The 19,871-nt window shown below is 43.5% G+C and overlaps 1 protein-coding gene across 6 annotated transcripts in view; it reads right to left on the reverse strand.

Moving 5' to 3' along the window:
• Positions 1 to 18,813, reverse strand: part of NHSL1 (NHS like 1) — a 184,107-nt gene extending 165,294 nt beyond the window's left edge. For 5 of the 6 annotated variants that reach the window (XM_039569901.1, XM_039569900.1, XM_039569903.1 and 2 more), the window contains exon 1: positions 17,811 to 18,810. In XM_039569901.1, coding sequence (XP_039425835.1) covers positions 17,811 to 18,168 — 358 coding nt within the window. In that variant the 5' untranslated portion in view covers positions 18,169 to 18,810. Of the gene's footprint in view, positions 1 to 17,810 lie in introns of all 6 variants that reach the window. The other variant, XM_039569904.1, reaches the window with a different exon arrangement.
• Between the last annotated feature and the right edge of the window lie 1,058 nt (positions 18,814 to 19,871).

Raw genomic sequence — 19,871 nt, forward strand, 5'->3', positions numbered from 1 at the left:
CTGTCCTGCCCCCAAACTCCTCAGAAAGGCTATGCCCTGGCAAAGAAAGCTCATGATCTTCAGGTATTAGTACAGGTATTGTGAACGCTGAAATTTAATTTTATATATATATTGAACACTACTACATGTTCAGCTCAGTGTTTGTCCACTTCCCAATTCTGGGTTGCCAGCAAAAACCACTCTGAAAAATTTAGGACTTCCTATAACGAAGAAAAATTGTTAATCATCCTGCTGCCAAAAAAAACCATCTTTATTCAGGTATTTAGAAATAGCACCCTATCATACCATCTGAAGTGTATTACAGCAGATTTTCACAGGCAGCAGTTGGAATTAAGTACATACCTTTCCATTTGGTATTTTTCACTGTGCAGCCTTAGTCTAATTTCTTTGAAGACACTCAACTATTGTTCTGGCAGAAGCATAAGGAACAATTTATAGCAAAGCCTCAAAATTTTAAGTCAGTGGGAGTTAAACACAAGGCCTTAAAAAATTCTAGACCCTATCTCAGAAGCTATGTAAAATATTTTTCCCGTTAGCACTTTTCACATCTAAAATTTCAAAAGCCACTGCAGACATTTACATCTACCATTCACAAACTTTTTACTGGGAATCCTTCTGAGATTCATATTACATAACTCAGCTGGGATAAGTATTTGAGAGCAATTAATCACTAGGGATATTGCATAGACATCTTCAGTGAAATTTACTTAACCAAAGTCAAAAAAGGCATTTGACCCTTTGCACAGGAATCCTCAGATGTACCTCATAAAGTAATTTTAGTATGTACATCACCATACTTTACCAATTTATGTGGTAAATCCATTCTTCAATTTGTTTGCAAGGGGTTGCTAGAATTAATCAAAGCAGGGATTCTTGAGGAAGGCTTTTCAGGACTGTTAAAGCAGAAGGAAAGATTTCAGCCCAGGCATTAACCAGCAGACTAGCAAGAAGGCAAGCTGGATTTGAAGGAGCAAGCATGAACCACAGTGCTGCAGAGTGTGTCTCTGGGCATGCACACAGCCAAGCAGATGAACAGGAAATCCAAGACATTTTTGGGCCACTGCAATATTGATCATTAGAGAAGGTACTTTTGTGGTAGATTTCCTACAGCACCAAAATAATAGAAATACTAACTTCATACAATGCTGGGGTAAGAATCAATGCCTTGTATTTAAAGGTCTATGGAATGTTACAGGAAATAATTACATTATTTTCCTTTATTTATTAAAGTCATCTTAATCATCACAATTATCCCAAGTCTGCAAAATACCAGGCACTCCTACTGCCTTCCTCCTCAGATCTGGTGGATAGATTTGGCCCTATGCATCAAAGCCAAACAGATCAAAGTGCAGTTCAACAGGAGGTAAGCCAATTCCAGCCTGATCTTGTGCAACCTATGAACTGGAAGGTAGCTTAATCCATTGGGATCTCCTGTTTCACCAGTGCTGAGATGCAGGCTCTGATACTGGTTTGTATGGATGTGGCAGTTGACCTTTGAGTTTTCTTTGGTTAACTGTAAAATGGGAATTCTGCCATCCTCAAAGCCCTTTTGAAAATTATGAGTGAGAACATCTTTAGCTATAGGTATGGCCACATCGCAACGGCCCCATCCATGCTGTGGCTCCCGTTGAAACATCAGCCTTCCAGGAAGGGATGTTGCTCTTCCATTTAAGGATGGCAGTGGTATTTTCATACAGAGGTTTCTCACTTTGTGCATCAGCCCATTATTCTGCACCCACAAATTCAGTACTTCCAGTTTCCAAAATCAAGGTCTGTCTCTACAAGATTTGCAGAGGAAGATCTCTGATCTTCAAGCAAGCCTAAATCATCCTAAAGGAGAGTTTGCAAGGTTACAGTACAAGACTGCTATAATCTCTATAATTATTAGAGATCTCATAGGGATGCTGGCAACCATGAGCACTCTCAGCATCTGCGGTGCTCATAGGATTTAATCCACAGCATTTTAACATCTGTTGATTTTTCACATTCATTTTGGTTTTTCCCTAAAATTCCCTCTAGGAAAACAAGTGACACCCCTCCCCTTCTCTGTTTATTTTTCCTTCAGAAACAAACCAGCCCCCCACTGGCAACACTAAGACAGCACATGCGACAGTCTAACTTGCCTTCAAAATGAGTGCAGAAGACAGAACTTCTTAGTTCAATGGGACTGATGCCTGCCTTATCCTAATTTTGTTTCTTTTCAGTCCATCCCTTTTCATTTGCACCATCTGCTCTTGTAACCACTTTACTTTTTCCATCCACAGCAAAACAGATTAATTAATTAAACACAAAGGAGGCAGCTAGATGAGCTTTAAAGGTCCCTTCCAACGTAGACTAGTTTATGATATGACAGCACAGGTAGCCACGTTCCCCCACTTTGTCATCTCAGGTCTCCCCAGGCCACTGGCAGAAGCCCAGCTGGGAGCCACACTGCCAGCCCAACAGGGCACTGCTACAGCTCTGCAGGAGTCCTGCTCTTACACCACACTCTGTACTGAATATTAATGAAGTTTGATTAAAAACACAAGGGAAATCCTGAGTTTGGGGGAACTCTGTTTTCAGATTTCAATATTGCAAAATAGGGCCTCCAGAGTGTGTTCCTGGATATATCACTGCTCAGGTTGCTACTTCCACTGCTGCTAATTCCCTCTCCCCCCAAAACAACACCCTCTCCGTTTTTATAGCATTTCAGTGAAGAAGATTCTCAGCAATTTTGACAAAAAGCAAACTTGTGATCGCTAGAGGTACTGAAGTAAATGGGGGAAAGCTAGAGGGTAATAGGGCTCAAAAAGAGTTTTTCCATAAAAAAGTAATTTTTAAAAAATGTACCACAATCCACACAAAGCAAGCTGTTCGCAGAGAGAAGACAAAAGGAATACAAGAGCATTTCCTATGCAATAGATAGGCAAGATGTTTATCTAAAACAATTACCTCATTAGGAAACACTGAGGGATATCCTCTCCCTGAAAGAAAAAATTAGAAAAAAAACCCCAAAACTTACCTACACACTTTTGACTTCTTTCTCTCTCCTACATCTTCACTATTATAAACAGACTCCCAAAGTGCCAGCCTCAGCATTTTTATCTCCTGAAGCAGCAGACTCTTGCCTATGAAGGCAGCGCTTCAGCGTAAGGATGCACTGAGCTCTGAGGATGTGAGCATGGGGGAGGGAAGCTTCAATATTACAACCCATCCATCAACCACTTCTATAAAGCTCTTTTGTTCCAAGTTCATACTTAGCAACTCAAGGTCAAAACCAATGTTGGAAAATGCAAATCGTAAGTCAACCCAGACTTTCACCCCATGTGTCTTCTTGACCTCAAACGCAAACAAGAAACAGGCAAAAAGAAGTTTCAGCTACACTATTTATATAAAAATGGGTATTGAGGAATATTAACAAGTGGGTATTGAGGAATATTAACAAATTAAAAATTACTGTGGGTTAATCTACACTACTACTGATACAGATTAAAAAGACAAAATCAGAATATATGCATTTAGGATTAGCAGGCCTTTACTTTTTTGGTTTTCTTACAGTTTGGGCAAAGTCAATCAGTTGATCTCACCTGGTAGGGGCTTTTCTGTTTGTTTTTTTTTTTTATCGTATATTGGGATTTGATTTTTAGTTTTGAGTTGTTTTTTTTCTTTTCTTTGAGATAGAGACACACACACACAAGGTTTGATTGAAAGCACCACAGGGAAAACTAACTGGTTTAAAAAACCCCAACCTTTTCCTCTCTGGTACAAAACAAAGGAACACATCTCTATTAGCCTTTGTCTTTAAGAAGTCCTGGGTCAGATGTTGGCAGCCTTCACAAAGAAGAAAAATAGTAGGTATTACCAATAAAAAGCAAGGGTTTCATTGCAGCCGAGAAAACAGGATGTATTCCACAGGCTATAACTATTCTCCTCAGAAACACAATAGAGGGGGGGGAAAAAAAAAATCATTCATTATGCTGAAATACTTAAGAGCAGACTTTTCAGTGAACCCCATTTTTGCAGGATTCCACAGCAGAAAGCAACAGAGGTGCCAAATACCAGAGATTACAAGCTTATCCAGTGGATATTTCCCAGAGGTACTGTAACAAAAATCAATTTACATGGACAATAGAAAGACAGTGTAAGACAAGAGAACTCTGACACAGAACTCTGATCCAGTATTTAAAATCTCTTAATTTCAGATGATCTGGCAGTCTTTAGAATTGTCATCACAAAACTTCTTAGAGTTTTATTCCAACAGCTTACATATAACATCTTTCATATGGGAAAAGTCCTGCCAAGAGCTTTAAATATAGCTGTATTGAATGCCAGTTTGGCTTCCTCCATGTGAATTTGGACAACTTTAACAAGAGTTTATGAACTTGCATTGGGAAACAAATGAATGTATAATGATAGTTTGCCATCCATGTATGTAAGATATCAGTTATGTAAAATACCAGATGATATTGCAGTCTAACAAAAACATTTTAAAATAAAACTATTTCTCTCCAATAGCTTTGATTTGGCCCTTAAATCACAACTTTCTTCTAAAGCACCATCACACAGTCCTGGCAATTAAGTCAATCTAAAGGTTTGCTTACTTAGGGGAAGGACAGGAAAATGTGTTTAATTAGCAGCAACTCAGGCTACTGAGGAACTGCTTTATTTGATCAACTGCTGCTGTGGATGATCTTGTAATTCTCATTGGAGTTTGCCTGCTTGCCCCAAGCAAGATGAAGAACAGAACTATATGGTATGTTTTCCATCCTGCTTAATAAAGCTCCCATCAACAAGCAAAAAATAGGGTACTGTAGTAACGTAACCTAGATCCTAGATAGTTTCCAAAAACCCAGCCAAGGATCTTTGTCAGAATTTCAAAGAGAAGCCGCTGCTGAAATTCTTAAGCATGCGGAAGGGTTGTTCAGGACTCCTCCTGCGAACAGTGGATGCTTTTCAATCCCTAAGAGATTACTGCCAACAGTATCTGTAAGGTGAGACACTGGAAACAGTTTCCACTTTCTCCACTGGAGACAGTTTCCATCTTTCTGAGATCGAGTTTATCACCTTGCCTGTCAACAGAAACAGTAGGTATTTTTATGGAGAGTATTAAAGCTCTTCCCAAGAAGCGCTGCAAGGTCAGAAGTCCTCAAGTAAATAATTATATATAAAAATAAACAATATTAATTATAATTCTTAGAATGTGATTTTTGGGTCCCAGCTTTATTACTCCATTAACTAACGCCTTCCCTTGCCCATCCTTTTCCAAATAAACGTGAAACAGTCATGGTTTAGGAATGGTATTTTCCAATTTAGTACTCCTGTTAAAACCATGCTACCACTCGCTCCCCCCCACTCCAACTGGAGGCACAGGTGGAGATAAGAACAATTTACTGGAAACAGCAATGACATAAGAAAACAAACAGCAGCAATATTAATAACAAAAGGTGTAAGACAAAAACGATTTACAAGGAAAGCCCACAACAATAAGCAAACACCAGACGGCTTCCCTGGCCACCTTTTCTTAACTGGGGAAACCCCTTCTCCCCAGAAGAGAGAGAGAGTGAGAGTGAATCCCTTTCCCCCCTGCCTGCAGCAATGACCTGAGGTGGTACAGAATAACATCTTCGTCCTGGCCACATCCCCTCCCATATAAAACTTAACCCTGTCCTGGCCAAAACGAGGACAGACATTTACTGAAGGCCACAGAGTACCCCAGCTCTCTTGATCAGGTTGTCCACCTTGGGTCCCATCAGCACTCCCCTTGGACAGCCTCCCAGTAAGAAGAGTGTATTAGTGTTCCTGGTTACAAGGCTTTGACAAGACACAACGAGAACAAACTGTAAAACAAGAAATTCCATTTAAGCATATGGAAGAACATTTTTACTGTGAGGGTTGTGATTGCTCCATCCCTGGAGATATTCGAAACCTGATTGCACACAGCCCTCAGCACCTGGCTCCCATTCAGCCTATCCTGAGTAGGGGGTTGGGTGGCCACAGTCAGAAGGTAGTGACCAATAACTCAATGTCCAGATGGGGATCAGTGACAAGTGTGGCCCCTCAGGCGTCCGTCTGTACTGGGACCAGTTCCGTTTAATGTCATCAATAACGTAGATGAAGGGATCAAGTGCACCCTCAGCAACTTTGCAGATGACACCAAGTGGAGTGACACGCCTGAGGGTGCGGGATGCCATGCAGAGGGATCTGGATAAGCACAACACATAGGCCCATGGGAACACTATGAGGTTTACCCATTCAGTTGCAATGCTCTCAAGACAGGACCTTTGGTGACTAGACAAGCAACCTCAAGAACTTTTCCTTGAAAAGTTTCATTCCATTCAAACTCACTGTCTCAGCTTCAACAACAGCCACCAAGGTAGGGGGAGAAAGGTACTGCAGCACAGGGCACACAGTTAAAGTACCTTTTATAACACCCTGCAAGTGGAGGCTGTGCTCTAGGGCTGATCATGCAGAACTTTCAGGCTGACAGTGAGAAAGACTCTGCTCCCTTCAGTGTTCACATACAGAGTTCATACCCGTGCTTGCTATTTGGTGCTATCTGCCTTTTGTCAGTCAGCCATTTTTCCAATTGGCTGTTTCTGTCAAAAGCAGAGATATTCTGGGGTTCTCCCTAGAAAGTTCAAACTTGCACTAGAGGTATACCCATGCTTTCATTTGTCTTTGGGATTAGGTTTATTCATATTTTTATAAGCCACTAATAATAATCTAAAATAGAAATACCATATGTGCATAGATGTAACTAGTGATAAAACCAGTGGAGCACAAACACACCAAGTTGACGGGAGCTCGAATGAAGACAAGCTTTTGTCTATCATGACCTAATTCATTTTTCTACCAGTTGCACTACAATGCATTTAAATCATTTAAATATTTGATGTGTTAACCTGCAGCAGATTCTCTCTACATACAATGCTAACTTACCCACTCTTCATCATACTTTTTACAAGCTCCAGCTATTTCCAGACTGCAGCAAGTTTCACAATTAGTCAGCAAGGTTACTAACAGTAAAAAAATGTTTTGTAAAGAAAAAGCTACTGTATTTTGTATGTTGGGAAAAGGAGTGGGAGAGGAAAACATGCTCAGTTAGAGCAACAGGGTCAAAACAACATGCCTTGAAGAGCACTCCCCTCCCATGTTACATACCACACTCTTCAGAGGGGACATCACAAATTACAGAATTCAAACCAAACTCTGCAATGAGTGGGAGCAGGCAAGATAATAAGCACTGCAGATGGTTTTAGTCTTCATTACCATCCAGTAGACACAATGTCTCTGTAACAGATATGGGCAAACAGAGGCTTTTGTAGCATGACAAGCTAAAAAGCACCAAGAGGTCTATGTTTTTGTGGTATTTTTCACCTCAGGCAAGAACTCTGTGGATTTCTAATTACCTGCTCTTCCTCTAGACCTCAAAAAAGCCCATAACTGTTGTGAAACAGACCTTTTTAAGCCACACTTAACTAAATTACCATCTTCTGGATTCACTTGTATGTGCTATGACTAGACTTTCTCAGGGCAAAGAGCCTTCTAACTCAACTTAAATCTGCATTGTGGCTGTGCTGTGTAAGTGCTTCCTAATGTTTTAAGGAAATTTGTTATCACAAACAGGCCAACACTGCAGTTTAACCTTCCTTCAGGACAAGCGAGCACTGCCTCTCTCCCCTCCATGCGGATTTGGCGAAGGGTAGCCTTGTCCTACTGCTGACCATCAAGACAAGGCAGGGCAAGAGAACTGACTCACACTTGTCTTGTTTTCTCCAGCTTTCCTATATTTCCTGAAGGTAAAGATCACGATTATAGATTACAATTCCACATATTTCATAATTATTATATAATTATAACTGCAACAGTAATTTCAAAATCAACTGCAATAAAGTATTTACATTGAAACCACCCTTGTTATGATCACGCTTGCCTACCCAGGACAAGGCAAACCCTGTGCGATGCTACCCAGGATTTCAGAAGCGCAGAGGCAGAGCCACTTCAGCTCATGTTGCACAACCAGGGCTGAGCCCAGCTACAGCCCAACGGGGTCAGGGCCCCCCCTCCATGGGACTGCTCCCTGAAGGGCTCAGGCTGCCCCAGCCTGCCCAACAGGACTGCACATGCTCCCCACTGCGAGGGCAGCAGCCAGAGATACCGGGAAGGGTGTTGGCCCCGTGGAGATCGGTTGCCGTACCAGTTTCCCATATCTTGGTTTCCAACAAGGTCACGAATGCAACTGGTACAAAACCTTTCAGTTCTGGCCCCATTAATCACCCTTCTAGTTCCTAGCATAGCCATTCCCTACGGCATGCATTCAGCCATGCAGAATGAGTTTATGGTAAGTATGCTTATGACTTAAAATACTCGATCTTCTATCACACGTTATTAAAATAAAGTTAGCAGGAGGAACCACATAGTGACTACCCACCTTTACTGTAATAGAACAAGGGAATAGCTCAACAAACAAATTGTAGAAAACTGCATCTAAGCTAACAGACCGAGACATTTATGAACGTTACTGTGTTTTCATTCTTTCTTCCTCATAACAAATCTAGAACAAACTTCTTTCTCATATTTAAAAATCTTGACGTTCTCATAAGAGGGCCTCCATGCTTCCCACACTACAAATCAAAATAGTATAAAGGAGGCTATAAGCACGTACTTAATTGCATTGTTGTTCATATACACACGAACATATATCTTTGATCTTACAGAGTGGTCATTTTCAGAAATTCTTGGGTTCTTGGACTTCTGCAAAGAAATATTTTTCAGTGTCTAGGACATATATTGGAGGGAGGAAAAATAATTCAAAATTTGAGTAGGAAGGATTTTATTTGGATCATGTCCACAATAATGGGTGATGGGTCTTGCTGTGTTATCAATCAAGCTTTGCTTGTGCTATCTTTCTTCTAAATTGAAAATCAAATACCGCAATTAATGAAAAGTTTTGTAAAAGCTTGTTCCGATTTCCTGGTAGTTGGTTTCTTTTTTCTACTTCAAAATGTTTTAAGCATCTCTAAGGACAAGGTGGGTAACAACATTTTGTGAGTTTCATTTTAACTTCTAATGATACTGCATTAGCCAACCATCATTTGGTTTCTCAATCCTCCCAAGCAGATTCAGTTACCATGAACGAGATACCGAACAGGAAGGGAAAGACAACACCATTTGCTTGGGAGCTCTTCCCTTCCATACAGCAGGAACAAAAGGTGCCACTAGAGATAACCCACAAAGCACTCATCTCAGGTGCTGCTGAGCTTCCTGCAAGCAAACTCCATCTCCTGCCAAAAGCTAAAACTTGCTAAAGTTGAAAACAAAAGATAGATACCCATTTGCAAGGAGAAAGACTGAGCTTGCTTTCTAACTCAAACCCAAGATTTTGAGAAACTTTATGAATGTAACAGCCAGACACAAAGAATGTATATAAGCAAGCAATATTTATCCCACCACATAAAAGCTGATGAGAGCTCTTCTGTAGCCAGCATTTTGACCCTAAAAAAAAATTTAAAAATTGAGAGGAGCAAGAAGAAAGAACATGCAAGTACCACACATTACCACTTAAAACATACTGTAGAAGTCTCTTGTCTTCATTTTCCAATTGGTTGCTCAACCAGAAAAAAAAAAAAGAGAAATCCCACCATTGTCACTATTACTCAATATGCTTGAAATTGCCATAATTTTCCCATTAAGATTAACATTTGCATTTAGTGCTAGTAGAAAAAAATAAGTTCTGTTCTTCAGATATCATCCATAGTTCCGATATACTTCAGGAGGCAGCTGTTCTAGTCCTAATCTCTGAAAAGTAGGAGCTAAGTTAATTTAAAAATTACAATCTTAGATTAATCAAAATTTGGTTAACTAGGCTACAGCCTGATTACAGTAAAAGGAATGTCCAATCAACTAACTTAACAGATCTACTTGTTATCAAGATGCCAAATTTCAAATTAAAACAGAGCTGCTGCTCACATTAGGGAAATTAAACCTACTGAAACATTAAAATGTCCTTTAAGTTCAAAAGTTATAAGAACTCAGCCACAGACACACATTAAAGTCAGTTCCTTTGAGGATTTTTTTATTTCAAGTAATAACTTGATAGTCTCACTTCCACCATTGTAATGGTGTAAATGGTTTTGCTCTTGATTTATACTCCTATAGCAAAGCAATAGACATATTTGGAAGGGAAGCAATAAAAATGAAGAAAAGGGCATGCTCAGACAGTTATTATGGTGCTATCCACTGTGCCACAACCCCAGCCAGCAAGGCCTTACACAGGAGCTAACACCAAGGAGTTACAAAATAGAGGGGTTGTCATGAGAAAGCCAGAATCCCCATCAAATTTCACCCTTCCCTGTCTCTGCCTCCCATCTCCTCACCTCCTTCCTCACTAATCCAACCAACAGGCCTGCAGAGAGTGTTGTGTTTGAGGAAGGGGAAATGCTGAGTTTTAGCAAGTGACATGGGTGGCAAGGTGCAGAGCAGACACTGAAACTGTCACACCTCAGAACAGGCAGGGCTGGAGATGGAGAGGCAGCTCAGAGCATACCTGGAGTAAGTGAGGAGTCTAAACTACTAAAGAAAATGAGGAGGAGAAAATAAGAGGAAGGAAATAAAAAAATTAATCAGGTCTTAACCTAAAAACTGTGTAGTCCAGTGGCTTCAACAGGGTAGCTACCAAGAGGAGTGATAGCAAAGCAATTATTTGGTTCTGCCTCTCTGCAGGAGTAACAACCCTGCCTTCAGATTGCTTAGTGCCCTAAGCTCAGTCACATTCATTGGACCTTAAACATTTATATTCTAACTACTCCTAGTTTTTAAATGGCAATGAAATCTCATATGCACAATGCTGATTAAAGGACAAGAGGCCAATAAATAAATAAATAAAAACAACCTAACTTAAACCACCATAATTTACAAATGACAAAGAGGTAAAACCCATGACAGCCTGAAGCCAGAAGCAGCCCTGCCCAACTAAAATATGGTAGGATATAAGTACAAACAACTTGCAAAGTCCACCCACATTAATCTGTGCTAAACCCACAGGTAGCAAAATATTTTTTTTCTAGTCTCTTAAGTAGCATGTCATCCAGGCTTTCTGGAGACTGCCATCCAACCAGCAGGTTTCCTATCCAACCTACAGCAAAGAACAACATTTAATTAGCATGTTTAATTGATCTTGTTAACTGTTAGGGTGGACAGCTTTGATCTCGCCTGCTGATAGCTAGTTTAGGACTACAAAAGAAACTGGGGCTTGCGTAATTGCCAAGCTTTCGATGTGTGTCTTTTAATTCCTTCTATTTCCTAATCCCCCTTTCTGTTTCTGCTGCACTAGTGCTCTGGATAACAGGAAGCAAAGCACATGCCCTCATTTATTATATCATTTATTTGAGCATGCAGGCAAAAAAAAAAGGAAGATGAGGAAAGGGAAATTGCTGCTCCTTCACCCAGAAATACAGAAAAAGGCCAGGAATTACCACAGTGAATCTGGCCTGGGCAACATTAAGTGAAGTACCCCACAGATGAGAGCAGCCAGCACCAAACACTTCAGTGGAAGATGCAAGAATCACTAAGCACATGAGGGGTAATCTGCTCCCAACACCCCTTGAAAGCCTCTTGCCACTTTCTGTTGATTAGAGGCCGGTTTAAATTCCAGGACAGAGGGTTTGAGGAACTTCAGTGGCTTTCCACTGTGTTGTTTTATGTTTGTTAATAGGTTCATCCAAAAAACTATTCTTCTGCTGGAGATTCATATCAGCTTAGAGAGAAGCCTGCAAGACCAAAATTACTAGCTTGCACTCAACCAATACGAGACTGTGCCAATACTAATAGGAAGAGAAACTTCTGAGGACATTTTAGTGTATCCTGAAATATCAAGCAACCTTCAAAATAGATCCTAATTGAAAACAACTAAATGCAAGTATGTTTAATTCATTAACTACCTCTCCTAAACACTGTTTTCCTGAATGATCAAGCCAGTCATAAGTTCTACGGAAATAAATGTTCGTAGGTGGTGTATAATAGGTTCCGAGCAATGTACAAAGCAGCTCTACATTTCAGCCAAAGAGTGTCAACTGTTTTCAGAACAGCAAGCCAAACCCTCATCAAACTGAATTCAGCTGGAGCTTTGCCACTCAGCAGGACAACGACTTGGCCCACCATCCCCATGGGAAATCTTTTTCTAACTCAGACTTTCTTCCTGCTTATTTCAAGTGAAACCTCCCTTGGATCAGGTTGAATTTCCACAGATAATTAGTCTTGCACTAGCTAAATAAAACAAGAGTTGTGTTGCTTCTGAGCAGCAAACTGAATAATTACAACAGGGTTAAAGAGAAAATTTCTTCTTTTCTTTCCCAAGGGGGACTTAGGAATTAACTGTTTAACATGGTTGAACTTTGCTGTTGAATCTTCGTATTGCACAGCAACAGAGAGAAATTCCACAGTGCAGTCACCTCAAGCATCTGCAATCATAGATGAACTGTAGCTCCCAAATAGTGCTAGAACAGAGTTCTTCACCTAAAAGCCTGTCTTTTCTCACCAAAGCTTTCTCAACAGCACACCGTGGTTTTGGTGGTTAGTTTGGGGATTTTTGGTTGTGGTGTGTTTTGTTTTCTTTTGTGGGGGTGTGTGTTGTTTGGCTTTTTTTTCCCCTAAACCTTTTCCTAAACAAGGTTTCTCCTTGTTATTGCAGGATGATGAATATCTTGTATTCTCTGTCCTTACACCAGAAACTATAGAAAGCCAGCCAGCCCCTTCATCTCCTGCCCACTGCTGATACTGTCTCAAATAATGCTCACTTTTGGTGGCTTGGGATGGAGGAGGGGTTTCCCTAGGAATAAGCTGAATAAAGCTTCCTGTTCAGCTAAAGCAGGAAATGTGCTCCAGTACTGCCTTGCACACAAAGCGTGGAAAATACTTACTAAACAAAATAGCAGGAGATGAAGTGTAAACTGGATTGTCCTTCCATCATGCAGACAAATAGAAAGCCATACTCCCCACCCCCCCAGCTCTCTTGCATTAATGTGCTTAAACTTGAGGGGGTGGGGGGGTGGGGGGAAGAAAAACATACCTATGTATAGATGTTGGGCATCAAAATCAAATTATTATGCTGTGCCTTTAAAATCAAATACTGAAGGATTTTAAACAACACTAATTAGGACGTAGCATTTCCTCTCTCCCACAGAATTGGTTTCTTCTTGTTAAAACAGGAGGTGCAACTGGCCAAACCCCATCCTGCTACTGCAGACACTGAACCAGAAGTTGTCTTTAGGTTAACCTCTCAGCATCTCTCTCAAATCATCTCTTCAGAAAGACTTCAAAATAAATAGCAGAGAAGATGGAAGGGACAGCCTTCCAGTCTGTCGAAACATTGTGATTTACAGGGTTAGGGTTAACATTAATTTTTGCATAAATAACAGCAGATGGCAGAAGACAAATATTAATGGAAAAAATGTTGTTCTTCATGCCCTACAAAAACAATGACTGTTTAAGGCCCCACAGCATTTCCCAAGAGCTGGCCTTGTAATTCATGTAAGATTTCTCTGCTGCCATCATGTGCCTTCTGAGGAGCCATGATCACTTCAAAGAGGCACTTGTCCTCATCCACCCTGACATTTAAGAACCGAAAGTGATGAAAAACTACATCACCTGATGCTAGGTCACAGCTACAGATGCACACTGCTAGAAAATAAAAAGCTGTTAGGCAAGTCTCATGGTGTAAAACACATTATGGCAGCTGGATGCTGGAAACATATGACAAAACATCATGCAAAACAGCAACACACATAAGCTTAATGAAAACCTGATGAAAGACTGTTAAAAAAGTACTGAATCTAATTAATTCTCTAGACGTGGCTAGTGCAACTGAACTAAGGTCACAAGTACTGCATATTACACTTGAATTTTACAAACTGCCTTGAGCCATTAGTGCCTCCCACCACCATGAGTTATAAACCAGTCATCAGCCCATAGGGACGTGTCTCATCATATTTTGATGTCCCTTCTTGTGGCACAACACCCTGCTCATTATGCAAAGCTCAAATACATGTCAGGAAAGCATTTTACTAAGTGGCCTTAAAAATATCCTTGTATTGAAATCAAGTCAAGCACAAGTTTCTCAGCTGGGGGGATATAACGAGAAACTTCTCTACCACTCTAAACAAAAAGTTAAAGAGAGCTAAACCAAACCAGAGAAAGCAGAGTTATTCTAGTGAACCCCTGAAAACTCAACCATCACCAAGACTGCATACATCTGAAAGCTACCTTCAAAATCCTGACGCAGACATGAAATTAAACTCCCCGAGTATGTAGGGCATACGAGTACAAAACCCTCTGAAAGGAGGCCTTCCAGCTGAAGGGCATGGCAGAATTCCAGCCACTCTTGAGAGATGGGGAAGTCTACCCCCAGTAAGGGTTGCAGACATAGCACCCACTGTACTACAGCACATCCTTAACCAGTTTGCCACATCTGAAAGTTCTCTCCCATGTGGAGCAATGAATGGATGGAACTAATGCATTCACTACAGAATACCAGGGAGTATATAACAGAAGAGAAGCAGCAGAGATCATCTGAGACACAGTTACCTCTTCATACTCTAATATCTAGATCTAGGAGCATATGGATCCTCCACACACACAAGGACACACTGTACAGACAGACCAGCAAGCACAGTCAATGACTGCAGAGAGTGACTAACTGAAGACAAAAAGCTTTGTTCTGCCTGCTTTCCCTCCCTCACACCCCTGCCCATGCTCAGCAAGGAACAAACACTAATGGACCCCTGTTATCTGAAGGGTACTGCATGTAAACTTTACTTCGAAACAAAACTTTGATAGTGCAAAAATAAAAAACCCCTGCAACTTTGGTATGTACTTTCCCCAGCACCATAGACACAAATAGCATATCTTTTACCAGCTGCCAGTCTGCAGCTACTTCCCAAGAAGTGGTTGTGACCCAGATTTGAAGCTTCCTAGTCCTCTTCTGGTCCTTCCCATACAACATCATTCTGGGATCTCCGAAGTCATTCTGGGACCTTCAGTTGAAAGAGGAAATTATTGTCCAGGCCCCACAAAGAGAACAAAAGGCAATTATTCAAGTAGAAATTAGCCATGATTTGAAAAGCAGGTGTACAATGTCCTATCCCCTCATCCTGAATGCAAGAGCAAATTACTCCAGTCATCTGACACAATGTCATGCTGTACCTGTGTACTTCTGCACCACAAGAGGTGCAGTAGTTCACAATATCTGCCCCACAAAAAAAAAAAGTTTATGATTAGTAAAAATCTAGTAAATGGGAAAGTAATTATACAATCCTTGTTGTTCTTACAATCCTGCACCAGCAAACAACTTTTTCCATGAGGCTTCAAAAATGGGAAGGAAAAATCCCCCTTGCTGTTGTTCCCAAACAAAGACAGTATTATTAAACCATTGCCTTTGTTTTCCATATACTTCCCTTTAATGTCAGGAACAGGGTTAAACTTGCAGACAAGCCTTGATGGCATGTATCACAGAGATGTTCATGATTCTAACTGCAATGGAGCGTCCTAACTGATCTCCTTGGCCAGATTGCAGTATCTAGAAAGCCTATAAGAATTGTCATGGCTTTATGTGCAACTTCGTGTCAATATGCTTCGCCTACACATCAATTCCTAGTGACTGAATAGGTAAATAAAATAACCTGTCTTTACAAACAAAACAAAAAAACACCTCAAAACAACAACAACAACACCCCAACAACAAAAAATCCAAACAAAAAAACCTAAAAAAAATTAGAAAGAAATAATCATTAATTCTCTTAGACTTCAGTGAACGAGATCTTTGAAAAGTAAATATTGGCAGCAGCAATGCAGCTTTCAAGTAGCAAAACTGAATGGGCAGAGATGGCAGAGATGCCACTTAGCAAAGAATTTAAAACCAAATAGAAAAAGCCAAACATAAGAATTGCATCCAGTTTTGAGCATCACAATGACAAGAGCAAAGACCATCAAATTAAAAGCAATAACAGGCTTAGCCTAAAGAACCGAGTTGTAACAACAACAAAAATTCATGAATATACAACTTGTGCAAAACGATGACTAAGAAAGAAGACAATCACTAAGAGTCTGACACATAGAATTTCGGGGTTCGTACAGGGCAGCAGAAGTTTATTTCACCCTAGCCTTTATATACTTTGCATCAGTGTATGGTAATTATTTATTTAAACTAAGATAAATAAGTACTGCTTCCTATCAGGCAATCAATTTAATACACCACTATACTGCAGGTATCGCCAGCAATAACACACTCACATTTCAAATGTGACTGCACCATGCCACGCCAAATTAACATAACTATATTGGCAGAAAAGGTTATACTTGTCTTGGTGAGCAAGAAATGGCCCTCAGTTTATCATACAGTTATAAAGCACCTAAAAAAGTAAAACTGGTTAGCACAAAACTTTAGCCTCACATTTAAAAACCACAAGGTTTGGTAAGGATGGCGAAGGTGTCCTCCTTTGGAGAAACCACATACTCAAGCATACCATAAGGAATAACTCTGCAATGAAACAGGTAAGTCACCCATACAGGGCTCATACGCTTTAAATCTTATTTGTGAAAGGCCTTCCTTATCAATTTTGCTCATAAGTGTGCCATATGCAAAGTAAGCTTTCTACTTCCATTTAAAATAAAACTGTCGGTGGTGTCTGAGCAGCAACCCTATTTAGGCTGAGCTTACGCCTTATACAGCTGCCACAAAAGTTGCAACACAATTCTTTGGGTTCCTGAATGTTTCCAGCACATTGAGAAAGCTACGCTGATGTTGCAAGTTATCTCCCACATTGTCTGTGGGGAGTTTGGTCACACATAGACAAAACTTCATGTACCAGATGCAATTTTTACTGGATCCTTTCTCCAAAGCTGGGCCAAGCTCAGAAGAAAAACGAACCTTCTCCTATAGCTCTGTGTAAGGTGTACAATTAGTCCCTTCTGAGGGCCACTTTACAGACTCTGAAAGAAACTTAAGAACCGTCTCCCCATGCTGCCACTAATTAGGAAGATAAGGCCGATTCTGCATCTTGCTGCTTGGGCTCTGTATGAAGTTGAAATTTCAAGTTTTCAAGTGCACAATGAACAGAAGCTCGAGAGAACCGAGAGACACAAAACCAGCTGCTAAGTACATGCAGGTTTCTATTTACTGAGGTCTTCCCATGCACATACAAAAGAATTAATCAGGCATGTGGGCTGAACTGTCAGAACCTCGGCTGATCCCAAGTCTAGCACAAACCCGGCATAAACACATAAACAAACTCCCCCGGCATCACAGCGCTATCAGCTCCCGGCGCTGGCGGCCCCCCGCCCCCGGCCAGCCCGCTGCCCGCCCTGCGGACACGCTCTCCCCGGTGAGCGAGGGTTCCGCCGCACAGAAGCACCGGGGAAACATTCGCAGCCACCGGCCCCACTCGCTGACACCGCCCCTCCCGCCCGGGCCAGCGACATCCAGGGCCGGAGCCGCTGGGACGGAGCCCGGGGCCGGGGTCTCCCGGAGGGGGATGAGCAGCGCCGCGCTACAGCCCGTGGGCACCGGCGGGGCCCGGGAGGAGCCGCGGCGGGACGGGGGGCGGCCGCCTCCACCTGAGCACGGGAAAAGCGAGACGGGGATGCTTAAGTTTCCCTCTTTCCTTTTCTTCTTCTTCTTTTTTTTTTTTTTTTTTAAATAAATCACAAACTAGAGCCCAGCCTGCCGTGCCAACAGCCCCGCCAGCGGGCGGCCGCTCTCCGGCCGGTCCTCCCGCTCCCCAAGTCACCCCGCCACGGTCCCAGACGAGCTCGCAGCGCCGGGGAAGGGTGGTACTCACGGATCTTGACTTTGCGATGGTCGAGGCGGGCGAGGAGCTCCTCCAGGGCGCCGAGGCGGCGCTGGAGCCGGGCGTTGCGGTGGCACAAGGAGTCCGCTTCGCTGAGGATCCCGCCGAAGATGTCGCCGGCGCAGCGGGAGAGGTCGGAGAGCTGCATCAGCAGCGACACCAGCGCGTACGAGCTGACCTGCTCCAGCGACCCGAAGAGCGGCACCGCGCCGCGGCGGCGCCCGCCGCCCCCCTCCGTCGCCCCGGCGTGGTCCCCCGGCGCCGGGCCGCCCCGCTCCGCGCCATCCCCGCCGGCCTCTTCCAACCTGCACAGCTTCAGCGGCTCCAGGGTCCGCAGGGGAAACGGCATCGCGGCCGGGGACGGGGGCAGCGCGGGGCACGGCAGCGGGAGGGGTGGCGGGGAGAGCTAGGCGTCCCCGGCGCGAAAAGTCTTCATCCGCGCAGCGGCCGCGGGTGACAAAAGTTCAGAGAGAGGAGAGGGAGGGAGAGAGGGAGAACAGCACAACAACAACAAATGAATCGGGGCGGGAGAGCGGCTGGGCTACGCGCTCCGGGGCCGGGGGGAGCCGCCGCCGCCTCGGTGCAGGGGGAGCCCCGCGCGGCGCCCATGTGCGGGAGTGGCCCCCGGAGGCGGGAGCGGCCCCGGGAGGAGGGAGGGGATGGGAGGGGAGCGCAGCGGAGCGGGGCGCAGCACCGCCGCACGGCGGGCGCGGTGAGAGCCCGGGGCGGCCGGGAGACAGGAAAGAGCCCGGCTTTCTCTCCCCGAAGTGAGGATGAGGCGGGAGGGAGGGAAAGAGGAAGCGTGGGAGGGGGACTGAAGCGCCCTGGATGCGGCCACAAAGGAGGAAAGCCAGCCAGAGGAGGAAGGGAGAGAAAGCCGGGACCAGCTCCACCTGGGGAATCCCGCGCCGTTGCAGGCACTTTTCTGAACGCACCAAACACCCAACCCGGAAAGCGAGAGCTGGAAAAAGAGGAGGAGGGAATGGAAGGGGAAAAAAAAACCTCCACGAACCTGGGAAAAGCAAGAGGCCGCCGCCTACCTGTGGCTCCCCGAACTGGAGCCTCACCCTTCCCGGCCAGCCAACAGCCAAGGTAGCTGCTCCCGGCCCGGCCCCGCGGCGCTCGGTCCAGCAGGGCTCCCCAGGGAGAAGCCAGCCCCTCCGGCCTCCCCTGCTCGGCGAAAGGGGCCGAGCAAGAGAGGGGGCAGGTCTCGCCTCAGCCCTTTCCCGTGCCGCGCTGTGGGTCAGGCCGGAGGTGTTGCTCCGAGGCAGGGGAAGAAGAGCAGCCCGTCTGGGAACGGCATGTTCTCTGTGGTTCATTTTTAGTAAGATTGACACTAAGGTAGGAAAAGCAAAGTCGGACCCATGACATCGACTGTAGGAGCACCAAACGTTGCATATAATGCTGGTGTGGACCGAAGGCAGGTTCCAGCCTTGGAAGCCCCCGCACTTTGCCCACGTAGGATACAATCAGCTCTTCATGGAGATGACGGCTCTAATGAGCTATTCCCCACAGAACCAATTTAGCCCACAAGCAACTGTCAACAGCTGCTATTTAATTTTAATTGGACAATGCCCTACTGGCTGTGGCTCCTGCTATATGATAAAGAGAGGAACCCAAGCACTCTCTTCTTGTGGGAAAGGGCCCTGGGGAAAAGTGGTTGTATAGTCCCTTCCTGCCTCATAGCTTGTTCTGGCTCCTGCTGCAGCTGATGAATCTGTGTGATGAAAGAAAGAGAATCAGTTGGAGAGAGAAAGGTCCGGGGACATATCCAAGTTCATTAGCATCTTGAGGACACACAATTTATGTAACAAAATATTCTGCACCATAGTATGTATCATCCGTAGCTTTAGCATTCGTTACTTAAGGGAAACCTGAAGAAAACCATTCCACCGGTAGTGTTTCAGAAATTCCTTGGTGCATGGAGAAGCATGGGGGCAAGGCTGCAGACAGAGGAATACAAACCCAAGGCTTGGTGGCACACTCGAGAGTTAAGATTCACAGGAAATGCTTGGGAGGGTGATAGTCATAGTAAAAAGTGCAAGTCACTAA

The sequence above is a fragment of the Corvus cornix genome, chromosome 3 (genome assembly GCF_000738735.6).
Source record: "Corvus cornix cornix isolate S_Up_H32 chromosome 3, ASM73873v5, whole genome shotgun sequence".
Lineage (NCBI taxonomy): Eukaryota > Metazoa > Chordata > Aves > Passeriformes > Corvidae > Corvus > Corvus cornix.